The sequence below is a fragment of the Topomyia yanbarensis genome, chromosome 2, assembly GCF_030247195.1.
Source record: "Topomyia yanbarensis strain Yona2022 chromosome 2, ASM3024719v1, whole genome shotgun sequence".
NCBI lineage: Eukaryota > Metazoa > Arthropoda > Insecta > Diptera > Culicidae > Topomyia > Topomyia yanbarensis.
The window spans coordinates 461,555,384-461,573,858 of NC_080671.1; the positions used below are offsets into that span (position 1 = coordinate 461,555,384).

General features: G+C 43.7%; 1 protein-coding gene across 2 annotated transcripts in view; it reads left to right on the forward strand.

Moving 5' to 3' along the window:
• The window catches only part of LOC131686017 (ketohexokinase-like), a 96,532-nt gene that overhangs the window by 77,699 nt on the left and 358 nt on the right, over positions 1-18,475 (forward strand). For both annotated transcript variants that reach the window (XM_058970124.1, XM_058970125.1), the window contains 3 exons: positions 17,644-17,745; positions 17,825-18,149; positions 18,207-18,445. In XM_058970124.1, coding sequence (XP_058826107.1) covers positions 17,654-17,745; positions 17,825-18,149; positions 18,207-18,445 — 656 coding nt within the window. In that variant the 5' untranslated portion in view covers positions 17,644-17,653. The remainder of the gene's footprint in view (positions 1-17,643; positions 17,746-17,824; positions 18,150-18,206; positions 18,446-18,475) is intronic.

Here is an 18,475-nt window from a genome sequence, read left to right on the forward strand (position 1 = left end):
CACTTATCGAGCCTTACAGAAGGGGCACTCCCTTTAGTGATTGGATAGATCGATTGGAATATTGTTTCGTGGCCAATAAAGTGGCCGATAATTTAAAGAAGGCCCATTTTATTACATTGGGTGGCCCGATTGTATATTCCGAGTTAAAGCTTCAGTACCCTACTGGGAATTTAAACGAGGTGTCGTATGACGACATGATAAAAAAATTAAAAACTCGACTTGACAAAAAGCCATCTGGTTTAGTTCAACGTCTAAGATTTTCTAATAGAACTCAGCATCCTGATGAATCCCTGGAGGATTATGTTCTCGCGGTCAAGCTCCAAGCGGAGTTTTGTTCCTTCGGGACATTCAAGGACCAAGCTGTGAGGGATAGGATAATTTCGGGAATAGCGGATACCGCATTGCAACAAAAAATTTTGAATGAAGACGAGGATTTAAGTTGTGAGGCTACTGAAAAAATTATTATAACGTGGCAGATGGCCAAATCAAATGCGCAATCCATGGGTATTGGGAGTAAATCTGAACCGGTTGCATCAATAAATCCTATTAATAACCAACCGGGAGTAGCTTTGAAAAAACTTTTGAACGCCCTTGAAAATGCCCAAGCTAATAACAGCGAAAATACGCCGGGTCCCTCGAGAGGCCCAGTCAAGTCTAGACTAGGATACAATCCATACAACCGAACGGATACTTCTAATCCCATATTCAAACAGGCTGTTTGGCCACGTGGGTCCGAACGACAGAAGGCAGATTATTCTAGATTAACATGCGATTTTTGCGGAATTAAGGGGCATATAAAAAAGAAGTGTTTCAGACTAAAGAACCTTAAGAGGGATACAGTAAAATTTGTTGATAATTACGGGAAACCTGGAGGCAGCAAGGACAAGTCGCTGAACGAGCTTTTCACCAGAATGTCAACAGAGGCTAACAGCGACGATGAACCAGATGCAGGAGAAACGCAATGTATGTTGGTAACTTATGTAAACAAAATTAATAATCCTTGTTTGATCAATGTTTTTATGGAGGGTAAAACACTCCAAATGGAGGTTGATTGTGGTTCATCGGTAACCGTTATGAGTAAACAACAATACGATTTAACCTTTTCGATGCCTCTGAAACAATCAGAGAAGAAATTAGTGGTAGTAAACGGGAACAGCTTAAAAATAGTTGGTGAAACAAATGTTTCAGTAAAGTTCAATGGAAGACAGGCAAATTTGACCTTGGTTGTTTTGAATTGTAACAACAATTTTATTCCGTTATTGGGACGCGATGGTTTAGATGTTTTCTTCACCAATTGGAGACAATTCTTTACAAATTCTATTAACGAAATCAAACAGGAAGGGCAAGAAACTGAATTGGTTAGAGAAATTAAGCAAAAGTTTAAGGAAGTCTTTATCAAAGATTTTTCTGCACCTGTTAAGGGATATGAAGCAGAATTGGTTTTAAAAGAAGACAAGCCAATATTTAAAAAGGCTTATAATGTTCCTTACCGCTTAAAGGACAAGGTTTTATTATATTTGGATAAGTTGGAAAAAGAAAGAGTTATTACTCCAATAAAAACAAGCGAGTGGGCTTCTCCTGTTGTAGTTGTCATGAAAAAGAATGACGATATAAGGCTTGTAATTGACTGTAAAGTATCCATAAACAAATGTTTAATTCCTCATACTTACCCTTTACCAACATCGCAGGATTTATTCGCCGGCTTGGCGGGATGTAATGTTTTTTGTTCGCTTGATCTTGAGGGGGCATATACCCAACTATCCTTGTCGGAAAAGTCCAAAAAAATAATGGTTATAAATACAATAAAGGGATTGTATACTTACAACAGATTGCCTCAAGGCGCTTCGTCGAGTGCATCTATTTTTCAACAGATCATGGATCAAGTATTACAGGGTATCGATAACGTATTTTGTTATTTGGATGATGTTCTAATCGCGGGTAAAGATTTGCAAGATTGTTTAAATAAATTAGAGCTAGTTCTAGATCGACTGAGGATAGCAAACATCAAAGTAAACTGGGAGAAATGCAAATTTTTCGTAAGCGAACTACCGTATTTAGGACACATCATCAGCAGGCAGGGTTTATTGCCATGTTCAAGCAAAATTGCAACCATCCGAGAGGCAAAGCAGCCAGAAAATGTGGCGGAATTAAAATCGTTTCTGGGCCTGATAAATTATTATCACAAATTCATACCACATTTGTCCGCTAAGCTTTATCATTTGTATTATCTTCTAAAGAGTGAAGCCAAATTTATTTGGGATGCGAATTGCGACAAGGCATTCAGGGAGAGTAAAGACTCGTTATTAAATGCAAATATTTTAGAATTTTATGATCCAAAAAAGCCCATTGTTGTGGTATCTGATGCGTCAGGATACGGCCTGGGAGGGGTAATTGCCCATATAGTGGACGGTGTTGAGAAGCCAATATGTTTCACATCGTTTTCGCTGAACACAGCACAAAAAAATTACCCCATTTTACATTTAGAAGCTCTTGCTCTGGTATCTACTATTAAAAAATTTCATAAATATTTGTATGGACAACATTTTACGGTCTTCACTGATCATAAACCTTTAGTGGGGATTTTTGGCAAAGAGGGTAAAAACTCTATTTTTGTTACTAGACTTCAGAGATATATTCTGGAAATATCCATTTATGATTTCGATATCCAATACAGGCCATCATCTAAAATGGGAAATGCGGATTTTTGCTCGCGATTTCCACTAGGGGAAGAAGTTCCTAAGCAATTGGACGAAGAACTATTAAGACATATAAATTTCGGAAAGGAATTCCCCATTGATTCAAAAAACATAGCCAATGCTACTAAAACTGACAAATTCCTTATGGAAATAATTAATTATATGAAATATGGTTGGCCGAAAAAGGTAGGCAAATGCTTTGTTAACGTTTTCGCTAATCAACATGAATTGGAAATTGTGGACGAATGTTTGTTGTATCAGAACAGGGTTGTAATACCACAGCAAATGCAAAACGGGGTTCTTAAGCTTTTGCATGCAAATCATGCTGGTATGGTAAAAATGAAGTTATTGGCTAGGCGAACGGTGTACTGGTTCGGGATAAATGGTGATATAGAAAGCTATGTAAAACAATGCGATATCTGCAGCAGCATGACTGCGGTTCCGAAGCCCAAAATAGAGTCTGCGTGGATACCGACAACAAAACCGTTTAGTAGAATACATATTGATTTCTTTCATTTTGAACATCGTACATTTTTATTAATGGTCGATAGCTTCTCCAAATGGATTGAAATTGAATACATGCGTAATGGCACAGATTCTGGAAAAGTCCTAAAAAAGTTGGTAACCTTCTTTGCTAGGTTTGGGTTACCGGATGTTTTAGTTTCTGACGGAGGGCCACCGTTCAATTCTTATAGTTTCGTGAGCTTTTTAGAAAAGCAAGGAATTAAAGTCCTTAAAAGTCCTCCTTATAATCCGTCAAGTAACGGTCAAGCGGAAAGATTAGTAAGAACAGTTAAGGATGTATTAAAAAAGTTTTTAATGGAACCAGAAACTAAAGAATTGAATTGGGAGGACCAATTAAATTTATTTTTATTTAATTATAGAAATAGTTGTCTGACAGATGAGGGAAAATTCCCATCTGAAAGAATTTTTAGCTATACACCAAAGAAGCTTATTGACTTGCTTAACCCAAAAAAGTATTATAAACAACAAATGTTGACGGCTTCCCCTCCTAGTGGGGAAAGTTCATTAAATCGTTCCCTTGAAAAAAACATTGATACCTTTGATAATCTGATGGAGGGTGACGAGGTGTGGTACAAGAACCACAACCCTCATAACCATATGAGATGGCTAAAGGCAATTTTTCTAAAACGCTTTTCTAAAAATACATTCCAGATTTCAATTGGAAGCGTGCCGGTAATGGCACACCGTTCCCAGGTGAGAATTAAGGACCACAGTCCTGGAAGAAGGAACCCACTGGTTTCTTGGTTGCCGAAGGGGGAGGAGAATGATATTGAGGACACGATGAGTGAGGAGGAAGAGTTCAGGGGTTTTCCTGAGCAGGATTTGCCCGGGAGAGGCGTGAAAAGAAAATTTGACTTAGTTCCGTCGAAATTATCGGAATCTGAACCGAGGAGGTCAAAACGTTTGCGAAAGGCAAAAGTGGATAAGAGTTTTATCTATAAGCTCTAAGATGAATTGCCAAAATTAAGAACAAACTGTTCGTTTTTTTTTACTAGATAGTAAGCTCTGAAATTTGTAAGGTTTGAAACAGTCAGGAAAACCTGATTTCGAATACCTTTTGCATTGTATAAAGATTAATTGATAAATGTACAAAAATTGTTATTATAATTTTAAGTTGAAATTTTTAAAAGGAAAAGTGCTGATGTGTACGCCCTTAGCGTAACATCTTTCCAATATCGTAACGCACGTTACGCTCAGCTGGCATCCCTGTAGCTGGGTACGGCAAGAAATATTAATAAAAGCAGCTACTGCTGCATTCGATTGTTATACGTTAAACAGTGAAGTTTATTTTACAAAAGTGCTCCGTTCATCCGAACTCCTCCTTTATTTCTCCCAGGCGAACACGGTGGAGTCTTTGGTGGTTCTTAGGTGAGTTCCAGATATCGCGGAGATTATTAATAGTTTCCGTATAGAGACGGACCGAAAGGAGTTTTCTTTTTGGATATGAAACAGAGAACCCTGGAAGAATTTCAGCTCAGATGGCAACACTGGACCCGACAACGTCGGAATTTTTCCTCATGGATACTTTGGTGGATACACTTTGCGAAACCAAAAATCAAATCCTTTTTTCGATGCAAATCCAAGGCAGCTTTCGATGACTTTCATCGCGAGTACCAACGCCTTTATACCCAGTTGAGAGTAGCTTATGAGGAGTATTTTAAAAATCCCCAAATCCTGGCAACAATAAATCTGATCAAGGGACAGATGTTGACCCTACAAAGGAAATTCTCTCAGATGTTCATCCAAATCAATGAAACCTACGTTGGAGGAGAGCCTCTATCTGTGTTTCAACTCGGCGAGAGACGCCGGAAAAAAACAACAATCACACATATACAGGATGAGCATGATCGTGTTATTGAAGCCTAAGCCATCGAAGAACATATGTTTACGTACTATCGAACGCTGTATGAAAGTGTGGCTGCTGATGAAAATGCAGAAGACAGATTCGACAGTGAGAGGGTAATTCCTGAAAACGACGTGCTAAATGAATCATGCATGAACGATATAACCACATCCGAGATATGGACGGCAATTAAGACCAGGAAATCCCCGGGAGCTGATGGTATTCCAAGATAACTTTATCTCTATACTTTTAACACAATACACCGTGAGCTTAACTTGATACTCAACGAAGCACTGGCAGGCAACTTCCCAAATGAATTCATGGATGGCGTGATTGTGCTAGTAAAGAAGAAGGGCACATGCAATACTGCACGCTCGTATAGACCAATATCTCTATTGAACTTCGACTACAAACTAATCTCTCGAATACTAAAAGCTCGTTTGGAAGCAATTTTACGCGATCACAGAATTCTCAGTAACTCACAAAAATGCTCGAACCATGGGAGAAATATCTTCCAAGCAACACTGGCGATAAAGGACCGCATTGCACAACTGACTGCTCACAAACAGAGAGGAAAACTGATCTCATTTGATCTGGAACACGCATTTGATCGAATAAATAGAGAATTTCTCTACAAAACGATGCGAGAGATTTGACTAAACACTGAACTCGTGAGTCTTCTCTCTCGCTTTGCTAACCAGTCCACGTCTCGCTGGATTGTGAACGGCCATCTATCACCAGCCTTTCCAATAAGGAGAGGGGTGAGGCAAGGGGAGCCTCTCTCAATGTTGCTATTTGTGATCTTTCTTCAACCAATGATTAGCAGACTCGAGCGAATATGTGGATCCGATTTCGTAGTGGCATACGCAGATGATGTGAGTATAATTGTGACATCAGAACGAAAAATTGAGATGGCGAGAGAGCTTTTCGCTCGATTCCAACTAGTCTCTGGAGCTAAACTCAATCTCTCGAAAACTACATCCATTGATGTAGGTTTCATAAATGGCAATCCTCTGAATGCTTCATGGTTGCAAACGGAGGACAAGGTGAAGATTCTTGGAGTGGTTTTTACCAACTCAATTCGTCAGATGGTCAAGTTAAATTGGGACACTGCTGTAACCAAATTCGTTCAGCTTATTTGGATGCACTCAATGAGATCGCTCACCCTTCAACAAAAAATAATTCTTCTGAACATTTTCGTATCCTCGAAAATATGGTATCTATCGTCCAATCTTCTTCCATACAGTGTTCACATTGCAAAGATCACCTCGTCAATGGGAAACTTTCTCTGGAATAGATACTCTGCTAGAATACCAATCCAGCAACTATGCCGAACACGCGAAGATGGGGGTCTGAGATTGCAGCTTCCAGTGTTTAAGAGCAAGGCACTTTTGATATACGAGGGAAATAAATTCGACACCCTACTACAGCTCGTTCATCTTACAAGAGGGAGATGTTCGACAACATCCGCCAGCAGTTCTTTCATGCCTCAAGTGTATTTGTCAAAGCACCTATGCAACAAAACCCAACTGCAAATGAAATTCATCAGTTTTATGTAAAGCAGATTGGAATTCCCCGAGTAGAGCGAAATAATCCAATGGTAGAATGGAAAACTATATAGAGAAACATAACGAACAAGAATCTCACATCAATGCAACGAAGCACGCTGTATATCTGGGTGAATGAAAAGACGGAGCATAGACAACTTCTATTTACCATCCGGCGATCAGACGGCGAGAACTGCCTTTATTGTAACGCAACTGTTGAGACCATGCAACACAAGTTCTGCGAGTGCTCAAGGGTCCAAACAGCATGGGCTGTGCTGCAGCAGAAAATATAATCTGTATTAGGCGGTTGGCGAAGATTCCTCCTGAGACCAACACTAACCAGCATACGTAGAGTACAGCAATATAGAGTTTTGAACTTATTGTTTAATTATATTACGTGCGTAGCGTAAGACGCACCAATACGGGAGAGATGCTCCTGATGCTGAAGCGAGGTGCACAATCAAGTGCAGTATATAAGGCCTTGGCACAAGAGGTCCTTGGTGAGGGCGCCCAAATCAGGTCGCTAGGTGCGGAAACAACTCTCCAGTGCAAGCACTTGGACGAGTTCGCGACCGCAGAAGACGTCGTCGCAGCCGTCAAGGAGCAATGCGGCGTCACAATCGAGCGGGCCTCTGTGCGATTGAGGGACGGACCCTCTGGCACCCAAGTAGCCTACCTCAGGCTACTGAATGCGGATGCCAAAAAGGTAACCGAGAAAGGGAAGCTGAAGATCGGCTGGTCGGTATGCCCTATTAGTATACCCCAGCCGCCTTCAGTGGACAGGTGCTATCGGTGCCTAGAATCCGGCCATAAAGCTTACGAATGCAAAGGCATAGACAGGAGCAAGCTATGTCGTCGATGCGGCGAGGAGGGGCATAAAGAGCGGGGGTGCACTAAGGCATATAAGTGCCTTATCTGCACCGCTAAGAAGCAAGCCCATAAACATGCTATGGGCGGACCTTCGTGTCCCTCGGCGAGTTAAATAAGAAGAAGCCGTGAGAGTCACACAGCTAAATCTTAACCATTGTGCAGCAGCCCAACAGCTGCTGTGGCAGTCGGTCTCGGAGTCGAGGACAGATGTCGCCCTCTTATCAGACCCGTACAGCATCCCTGCCGGCAACGGCAATTGGGTGTCGGACGGGTCTGGAATGGTGGCAATCTGTACAACGGGAAGGTTCCCGGTTCAAGAGGTAATACACCCCTCCGCCGAGGGTGTGGCGATTGCCAAGATCAATGGTGTGTTCTATTGCAGCTGCTACGCCCCACCAAGGTGGCCAATAGAACAGTTCTACCAGATGATCGACAGGCTCTCGTCGGACCTCGTGGGCCGGAAACCGGTAGTAATAGCGGGAGACTTCAACGCTTGGGCAGTGGAGTGGGGCAGCCGCTGTACAAATAGCAGGGGTCAAGCGCTAATGGAAGCGTTTGCGAAACTCGATACTGTGCTAGCTAATGATGGCTCCGCTAGTACATTCCGTAGAAACGGAGTGGAGGCGTGGATTGATTTGACCTTTGCCAGCCCGAGTCTGGCTCCAGGCATGGAATGGAGGGTAGACGAAGGCTACACCCATAGCGATCATTTAGCAATCCGCTTTAAGATCAACTATGGTGTGCAGCATCCGAGGGCGGGAGATCCCTGTCAGGTACGCGGGTTGAAGTCCAATCACTTCGACAGCGAAGCTGTCACCGCGGCCCTGGGACTGGAGGCCAACACCGACAGTCTAAGCAGGGATGCGCTGGTAGCTGTTCTATCACGCGCGTGCGACGCCACTATGCCGAGAAAAACACTGCCAAGAAACGGTAGATGCCCGGTATACTGGTGGAGTGCCGAGATTGCAGCTCTACGGTCAGCCTGTCTCAGAGCTAGACGTAGGATGCAAAGAGCTCGCACCGAGGATGCAAGAGAGAACCGCCGTGAAGTGTTTCGAGCTGCGAAATTAGCCCTTAACAAGGCTATTAAAAGCAGCAAGAGAGCGTGTTTCGACAACCTGTGTGAGAGTGCCAACGCGAATCCGTGGGGTGACGCCTACCGGATTGTGATGGCCAAGACCAAAGGGGGCTCCTCACCCCCAGAACGGTCTCCGGACCGGTTGGCAACGATTATCGAAGTACTCTTCCCGTCTCGAGCCACAAGCCCCTGGCCACCTGCATTACGAGACAGTGCGGGCACGGTCGAAATGGTGGCTCCAGTGACGAACGAAGAACTACTCGCAGTGGCTAAATCCCTAGCAATGAACAAAGCTCCAGGGCCGGATGGAGTTCCGAACAACGCTCTCAAGGTAGTGTACTTTCCGAAAATAAATATCTTGTTTTGCCCCTTTCTGCCCTGAGGTATTAAAAAAGGTGATTTTTCATGATATGTCTGAAGGAGACGCATGGTAGCCTTTGATTACCCAGGGTTCGTAATATAATTTATAGATGTGTCTTATCATTATTAACAATTGAAAAAATGTGTATTCTGTTAAAAAATTCACCGCACCTAATTTTTTGAAAATGAATTTTCGGTTGTAGTGTACTTTATATTCGTAAATATTGAATTTTCGAACCACCCTAAGTGCCAAAATTTTGAGGCAATAGAAAAACAAAAAATAAACATCAAATATGAATTCAGCGTCACAAAATTACCTTAATGCAAAGTTGTCATCAAATTCAGGCCACTTTTTAGGTTTTGTCCGAGTTTTGTATGAAAGGTGATCACTGTGCACCGGCTTAGCCTACCGGGGGGTCTGTACCATAGCTACTTCCAGAACCGCGAATTGCTATACGATACCGATGCCGATCAGAAAAGGGCTCCGATTACCGCCGGAGTCCCGCAGGGCTCGATCCTAGGCCCGGTGCTATGGAACATCATGTATGACGGGGTTCTGAGACTGAAGTTCCCTCCTGGGGTCAAGATCGTCGGCTTTGCTGACGATGTAACCTTGGAGGTCTACGGGGAGTCAATTCCTGAGGTAGAACTAACCGCAAAACATGCGATTAGCACGGTGGAGGAATGGATGAGCGCGGGAGGCCTGGAGCTCGCTCATCATAAGACGGAGGTAGTTATCGTCAACAACCGCAAGTCGGCACAACATGCAGTTATCCATGTGGGAGAAGTCGCGATCACTTCACAGCGAAGTCTGAAGTCTCTCGGAGTCATTATAGACGACAAGCTGACCTTCGGCAGCCATGTCGACTATACGTGCAAGAGAGCGTCGACTGCTGTTGCGGCACTATCGAGAATGATGTCCAACAGCTCAAAGGTGTGCGCCAGTAGACGTAAGTTAGTGGCAGGCGTTGCCGTATCTATCCTCAGGTACGGCGGCCCGTCATGGTCAAGAGCACTGAGGGTAACCAGTTACCTACAGAAACTGGAGAGCACCTACCGCGTGATGTGCCTCAGAGTGATATCTGCCTACCGCACGGTATCACACGATGCATCCTGCGTGATAGCGAGCATGATGCCAGTCGGGCTGGTCATTCGGGAAGATGAGGAGTGCTTTGAGCTACGTGGAAATAGGGGAGCCCGCGAGCGCACCAGGGTGACCTCGATCGCCAGATGGCAGCGTGAGTGGGACAACTCCTCGAAAGGTAGGTGGACCCACCGGCTGATACCTAGCATATCGAGCTGGGTGGAAAGACCCCATGGGGAAGTTCACTTCCACCTGACAAAATTCCTGTCAGGCCATGGCTGTTTCCGACAGTACCTCCACAGGTTCGGGCACGCGGAGGTCCCAGTCTGCCCGGACTGCCCAGGTGTAGATGAAACTGCCGAACACATACTGTTCGTATGTCATCGGTTCGACGTCGAAAGAAGAGCAATGCTTGACGTCTGTGGCTGGGACACAACCCCGGATACCCTTATTCAGCGGATGTGTCAAACGGTGGAGAAGTGGAACGCAGTATCGGCTGCTACCATCCAGATTGCCAGTAGGCTACAGGTAATCTGGCGAACCGAGCAACAGACGGCGGGCACGGCTAACTAGTGATTGGTTAGTTGGAGCGAAAAAGGCCAAGCGCAAAATAAGAGAGTGAATGGTCTGTTCATGCCGAGGTAGGTTGGCGCAGCGAATGGCAACCGCGTAAGGGGTAAACCCAGCCACCCCGAAGCAAGACAGAAGAGTGAGTGTATAGGCGTATAAGTGGACTGCCTCATGCCAAGACGGGAGGGTCGTAGCGTAGTATGTTGGAACTAAGCTATCGATGCCTCATGGCGTGGCAGAGGAGTGAAAGGGTGAGCATCCAAGTCAGTCTCACACTGCATGTTAAGGGTGAGCATAAAAGTCAGCCTCACAGGTTGGTAGAGGCTAGCACAAAAGTCAGCCTAGCAAGGAATGAAAAAGGTGAGCACAAAAGTCAGCCTCGCATGGTATGTCAGAAGTGGGGCCTAAGAAAAATGTCCCACATGGGATGCCAGAGGGAGTGACAAAGGTACAATAGAGTGGCACGATTGAGAGTGAATCAGGTGATAGGGTGAGCACCCAAGTCAGCCTCACATGGATGGGTAGGGCGAGCACAAAAGTAAGCCTAGCAAGGAATGAGTAAGGTGAGCACACAAGTCAGCCTCGCATGGAACGTAAAAGGTGAGCACAAAAGTCAGCCTCATGTGGGAGTGTTTGAGAGTGAATCAAAGTGTGATTGAGAGAGCACCCAAGTAAGCCTCATACAGGATGTATGATCGCGTGAGTGAGAGTGAATGAGTACAATTAGTACAGCCATCCCCCCAGAAGTAATCCCGAGAGGTAGTTCCTGGGAGGAATGATGGCGGAGCCCAATGGAGTTTAGTCGGTATTAATGGCTGGTCACCATTCGAGTCCGACACGCCCCCAGTGCACCCCGTGTGGTAGATTGGACCCTACCGTTAGCACGTGTACTGGGCTAGGACATAAAGGTCTTCTCCATTGTAAAAAAAAAAAAAAAAAAAAAAGAGTACAGCAATATAGAGTTTTGAACTTATTGTTTAATTATATTACTTTTATTCTGGAAAATAACAATGCAATAGGTATAGATGCACTGAAGTACTACCTAGTATTATAAGAATAAAATTATAAGTGATAATCTTGACAAATAAACATATTTTGCAAAAAAAAACAGTGTAAGACACCCCGCCGCGGAAACCAACGTCGCGACAACGTACGCGCAGTATCTTGAAGCAGCGCTGCCACCGGAGGAGGAGCTCATCGAGTCCCTTTGAGGACTGCTGGATCTGGACTTAAGCACTGCGGAGAGCGTCCTGGGATACGTACAGAGGAGTCGACGGAACGATAGGTTCGATGGCGAGTGCCAAGAGATATTGGACGAGAAGAATGCAGCACGCGCAGCGATGTTGCTTCAAGCCACTCGTCAGAACGTGGAGTCATATCGACGGAAGCAAAAACAGCAGACTCGTCTTTTTCAGGACAAAAAGCGCCGCCTGGAAGAGTCTGAGAGAGAGAGGAGATGGAGCTACTGTATCGCTCTCAGGAAACGCGGGCGTTCTTCAAGAAGCTGAATGACTCTCGCAACGGTTTTGTGCCGCGGGCCGAAATGTGTAGAGGCAAGCAAGGTGGCATCTTGACGGACGAACGCGAGGTGGTCGAAAAGTGAAGGCAGTACTACAATGAACATCTGAATGGTGCGCAGGCGGACAATCGGGCGTTCGAGGAGGACGATTATGTCAGTGTCGCAGCCGACGAGGATGTACCGGCGCCTACTATGAATGAGGTTAACGAGGCTATTCAACAGCTCAAGAACAACAAGGCAGCTGGTAAGGATGGTCTAGGAGCGGAACTCTTCAAGGTGGGTCCGGAGAAACTGACGGAATGCATGCACCGAATAATCGAAAGAATCTTGGACAGGGAACAGCTAACAAACGACCAAATCTTTACTATACGGCAAAGCCTCCAAAAATGCCGTGAATACCAGGTCCCGACACATCACCTGTTCATCGATTTTAAAGCCGTTTATGACACGGTGGACCGTGTGAAGCTATGGAAAATGATGGACGAGAACGGCTTCCCTGGGAAGCTGACAAGACTAATTAAGGCTACGATGGATGGTGTAAGGTGTTGTGTCAAAATTTCGGGCGGTATCTCGGGTCAGTTTGAAACACGCAGGGGACTAAGACAAGGCGATGGGTTGTCCTGTCTGCTGTTCGATACAGCGCTGGAAAGTGTAATGCGAAGAGCGGGGTTCAATATGCGGGGCACGTTTTTCACTAGGTCCGGACAGTTCGTGTGCTTCGCTGACGGCGTGGACATAATCGGTAGAAACAAGAAGACGGTAGCAGATCTGTATACCCGACTGAAGCGCGAAGCAGCACGAGTAGTGTAAAATGAAAGTTGACTACACCCAAATCATGTCCAAAAATTGCCCCAAAACACATATGGTTTTTAGGAGGTAAAAAGAGGTGCACTCACCTTCATGATGTTGGCCGTCGTCATCATGTGACCCCGGGAATTGCTTGAGGGCTGCCTATTCCAGACCACCGTCACTGGTTTATTTATCCTAAGCAAATTAGTCATTCTTCACATATACACAGCGCTCTTCCGCGACTAGATGGTTCGCCGACACAACATACTCGATCCGACAAATTTCACAATAACCGCTCTGTTGCCGCAAATGAATCTGCTGCTTTGCCGTTGCATTGGTAGTGGCGGTTGTTTTCCACCCGCGCTGTGGTTGCTTTCCCGGGCAGTCTGAACAATTGAGGTCTGTAATGCTGTCTAAACGATTCGCTCTTCACAAAATTCCTCCGCAAATATTGCAAACTGGTCACCTTCTTTACAGATCCGGATCCGCTGTACAGGTTTCGATCGCCTTGTTCGGAAACTTGATCACGTACTCGGTGGACCAAACCGGTTCACCTCAGGATTTGGCCAACTGCACCGGACTCTGGCTGTTGCGATCGAACCGAAATGTCATGGTGATTGTTGCTACTACGAGTGTTGCCGACCTGGGAAGAGCCGGACTGCACGGACTTTCCGCTCGGGACTGAGCCGACGTCGCCGAGGGATGATTATTGGATGCTCCCGAATAGTTGTTACCGTTTTGATCTTGATTTTACTGGCGAACTCCTTGGAACATAGCATCCGCACGGCTGCGTGGTTTGCTCTTATATTCACTGCCGGCGTTGACCCTTGCAGCACTATATTATACTCACGCCTCGTGACGATGGGGATGTCTTATTTATCTCCTGCCTATGATGGTACGGATGCGAGAGTGGTGTCTTCGGTGTTAACGATATCGTAGGTGTTCCCAGCGACTGCTGATAACTCGACGGGCCTCCTTTTAAACCGTCCGCAGGATCAGCCTCCGTTTGCTCGTACTGGCCCTCTTTTCGATTGAACGCTAACCTCTATACTGACTTTTCTTCACGTTTCTTTTTCCTTTTTTCTACCTTTTTGACGTTTTCGCCTTCGTCCGGTTTTGTTCCCAGACAAATTTGTTTTTGTCAAGCGAGTGTTTTACTTGCACACCTTCTTCTGTCGGGTATGCCATGCACGCTTATCATAATTACCTCAATCAACCATAATTTAATTTTATAATTTAATTCAATATGCACATTATCTTAACCATTATGTGCGAACATAACAGTAGGACTGAAGATAAATGTGTCTAAGACGAAGTACATGCTGACTAGCTGAACCGATCGCGAAAGGGAACGCATGGGCGAGGTGGTTGACGAGTTCATCTATCTAGGCTCATTGGTGACTACGGACAATAACACCAGCCGGGAGACCAGAAGGCGTATTATCTCTGGAAGTCGTGCTTACTATGGGCTCTACAAAACTTTGAGATCCAGGAAGCTTCACTACCGCACGAAATACGCCGTGTACAACACACTGATTAGACCGGTGGTTCTCTACGGGCACGAAACGTGGACAATGCTCGAGGAAGATCTGCAAGCACTCGAAGCCTTCGAAAGAAGGGTGCTGAGAACGATCTTCGGTGGCGTGTGGAGGAGAAGGATGGACCACCAAGTTGGTTTTCACCTCCAACCCGGCAGGTTCAAGACGGAGAGGGGCGCAGCGTTCCCGGTGACTGGACCAAGTGGAGCAGAACCTGGCGAGTATCGGACACCTGAGAAGTTGGAGACAAGCAGCAAATGATCGAGTGACGTGGCGGAGTATTGTGGAACAGATTAAATCATGATAATATGATGTATAATCAGGAAATATAGAAATATATTTAATTGTCGATTTATTCCTATGATATAGGGACGATCCGTAAGCAAGTGTCGGGGACTTACGCTATACAAAAGTCTGTAGGATCGTAACGCTAAGTTCTCATAGTTCTCGCAACTGAATGTACTGCCCATGATCGCATATTTGTCCCATTTTCTATGGGATTTTCTATCTTTATGGACATTATACATGCGAGCCACAACATAGCTCCTACGCCACACACACCCCTCTCCCCTGCCTAACCATGTATCTGACATTAGCAAATATAAAAATACGTTTTTCAACACACTAACCTTGCCGGTGTGCCACGAAACTGCTACTTAAGGAAACTAGAACATTTTCCTATACAATCAATCCGAGTTTTTGAAGAAATGTCATCTGTAGCTCCTATTTTGTGCGAAAATATCACCCCTTTTCACTTGGGGTTTCCTTTCGAAACAATCTTATTTTTCTTCTTCTCGTTTTCATTCCACTTTTGACATTAAAAATGTCTTACTCCACTATCTGGGGCTAGGTGTCATTCTAAAATCTAAACTATCTCCCATGTAACGAAACTATGTAAGGTTTGCACGCTTATAACTCCGATATTACTAGATGGATTTTAATCATTCATACACCAACCGATTCAGAAACACCTAACTTAAATATTGGTAATAATTTAATATCTCCCCAATAAAAGTAGACTTTTGGAAATTGGTAAAATTAAAAAGTTCACGAAAAACGGGAAAATTACCATTCGTGAGGCAGATTTCTCAGACACAGCCGTCAAAAGAGGGCAGCTTAGTGACTCAATGAAAGACGAAAAGTCATAAATAGAAGCGACGCATGTCCGTTTAAATCAGTTGTTGCTCTTGTCTCATACGAACAACATCGTCTCCGGTCGATGCAATAAGCGCTATCGATTTTCGGCAACGTTGGCATTTGCACACACTCGCACCTATGTGACTAAACTAACCGTATATGGTTAGTTTATAAATAGAGGTGACGCGTACCCGTTTGAATCAGTTTTTGTTCTTATGTCGAACGGGTAAGATCATGGCTGCAGCGTGTGGGCACTACAATAAGCGGTAGACACTATGCATTTTCGGCAGCGGTGGCCGTGTGCGGATTTTTCGGGTACCAGCACGGTGTCACAGAATGATTTGCAAAGTGGGTGGGCGGGGTGGTTTGGATTTAATTAAATACGGTGTGTGCTGCTTAAGAGTGTTGCGTTTGAATAAAATATATTTATTTTTATGCATGCGTGTGCGTTGTAACTTGTTAATCCATGTTTACGGCGCTTTGTAGCTGCGTAGGGTAAAGAGCCTATTGGTTTTCATATGTTTCATATTTTGGTTATATGTTTTTTATCAGTAAGGCATCTGACAACGTGCTTCTGTAGTTATTGCACTGTTCAGCAGCGTAGTATTTTATATAGGGGAGTACACTCAGGTTTTATTACGCGGTATTTTTTACGCGAATTTTGAAATTTCCGCGGTTTTCATTTACGCGTTTTTTTGAAATTTAGGCGGTTTTCATTTGCACGGCCTGTATCCCCTGCGTAAAAAAACCTGAGTGTAATTGCATCGGAAACAATCACATTCCCAGCAGAACTTTTTGTTTTCTAATTTCAAACACTTTTGTTTCGTACTGTACACAACGGAAAATTTTAAAACAGAACTTACCGTCCCAGCAGCAGTTGAAGCGGGTGTTCTTTTTCGATTCAAATTCAAGCCATGTCTTAATCGTTACTGGACTTAAAATTGTTTTCCCAGTTTATCCAGTCAGAGTATCTGTCCTGCCCTATGTAGTTAAAACACAATTCTAATTGCGTTTTAAAGTATACAACAAATAGAACGGTTAGGTATACTAATTTAAATTTTAAAATATATCTGTTTGAAATAATGCAACAAACCGCTGTACTGAAGATATAATTATGTCAGTCCTATTACCACATAAAACACCTATATAACATAAAACGCTGCAGAATTGGTTTAATAATACAATGTTTACACTACAGAGTTATAACACGTTTTAATAATTAGCAACAAGAGAAAATGTCACCAAGATAGCATAAAACCCGTTTTAACTGGTAGTGCGAACGTTGCATAACAATGTAATTTATCAAATAATTTCATTTTTTTCACCACTAATCGATCAAGAAATATTTAACCTTAAGATTGTTTACTTAAGTTCATTAATACATTATTGAAAATTTAAATGGAAAATGAAATTTCATATTTCATGAAGAATCTGTATATTTCCGTTGCTGGGCGTGGGCTTCCTCGTCACGGTTCTAAATATGGAACTTTTCTTTTAAATATATTTTCTGGACAGACCAGCCTATTTTTACTAGATGGATTAGCCAAATAATGCCAATCACCTAGTGAGATACTTGATTAATTCATAGATTACCGTTAAAAGACCTTCAATAAATTATGTTTTAATGGGGAGGGTATATAGCAAATTGTAACATAAAAAACAGGCGAGTGAGCAAGAACTTGAGTCGATATGTGTGATAGATAAAATACATTTGCACGCTCTTGAAAAAAGCTACATTTTTAATGTCACCGTGGTCGTGTCCTGTACACAACCCTTTAATTTTTTAAATGCACTTTTTTCACACACCACTGCAAAAACACTCGCGAAACTTTAATCGTTTACTAACAAAACTTCAAATTTTCTGCCAATGTGCAAATATCCAACGGATAATGTTCGGAAGCTCTCATTTGTGCGTTTGAATTTTCACTTCAGATTTCAGTTTTTGTCAATGTAAACAAGCGAGTCGGTGCCTAGCAACGTGGCTTCCACATATCTTCACCTTATGGGACTGATTTGCGATCATGGGCAGTGTAATAACTACGCTTTGCTATTCTTTTTAACTAAACATCTTCTATGCTACATTCCAGAACCATAGCGATGGTCGATAAACGAATTATGTGCGTGGGTCTTTGCAATCTGGACATAATTCAGGTGTGTGAAAACTTTCCACTGGAGGACTCCGACCAACGGTAAACAAAACTTATCGTCTCCCCTCGGCATTACAAACGAAAACAATCGATGATAATTGTTTTTATTTTTACCTTCCAGTTCCATGCACAGTCGCTGGCAGCGCGGTGGCAATGCGTCCAATAACTGCACGGTCCTGGCGCTGCTCGATGCCAAATGCGAACTCTTATCGACGTTCAGTGATTCCGAACACTTTGCGTTTGCTATTCGAGATCTTCACCGGCGAGAAATCTTGACCGAAAACTGTGTTTTTCACAAAGGTAGTGAAATTCCGCTGTCTACCGTGTGGTTGAACGCCAGCTCGGGCAGTCGAACGATTGTTCACTCGAATCCTAATCTGCCAGAGTTAACGGAGGAACAATTTGGTTACTGTAATTTAGAACACTACAGTTGGATTCATTTCGAAGTAAGCTGCTGACCGGGTAAAGAATTTCTAAAAAAAAAAGAAATATATTTTTCTTAGGGAAGACGAAGCTCCGGCGAGATAGCCAAAATGATAAAGCGAATCAAAATGTGGAACGAAACGCGGAAAGTGACCGAACGAATCACTATTTCAATCGAACTGGAGAAACCAAGAGAATCAAATTTGCTATTGATTCCGAACGTAAATGTTATCTTCTTGGGAAAGGATTTTGCTAGTTTTATGGGTTTTAACACCGCACTTGAAGCGGTGCAAGGATTTAAGAAACGCTTTTCGGGAAGGTGATGACCGAATAGTTCGAACCAACAACC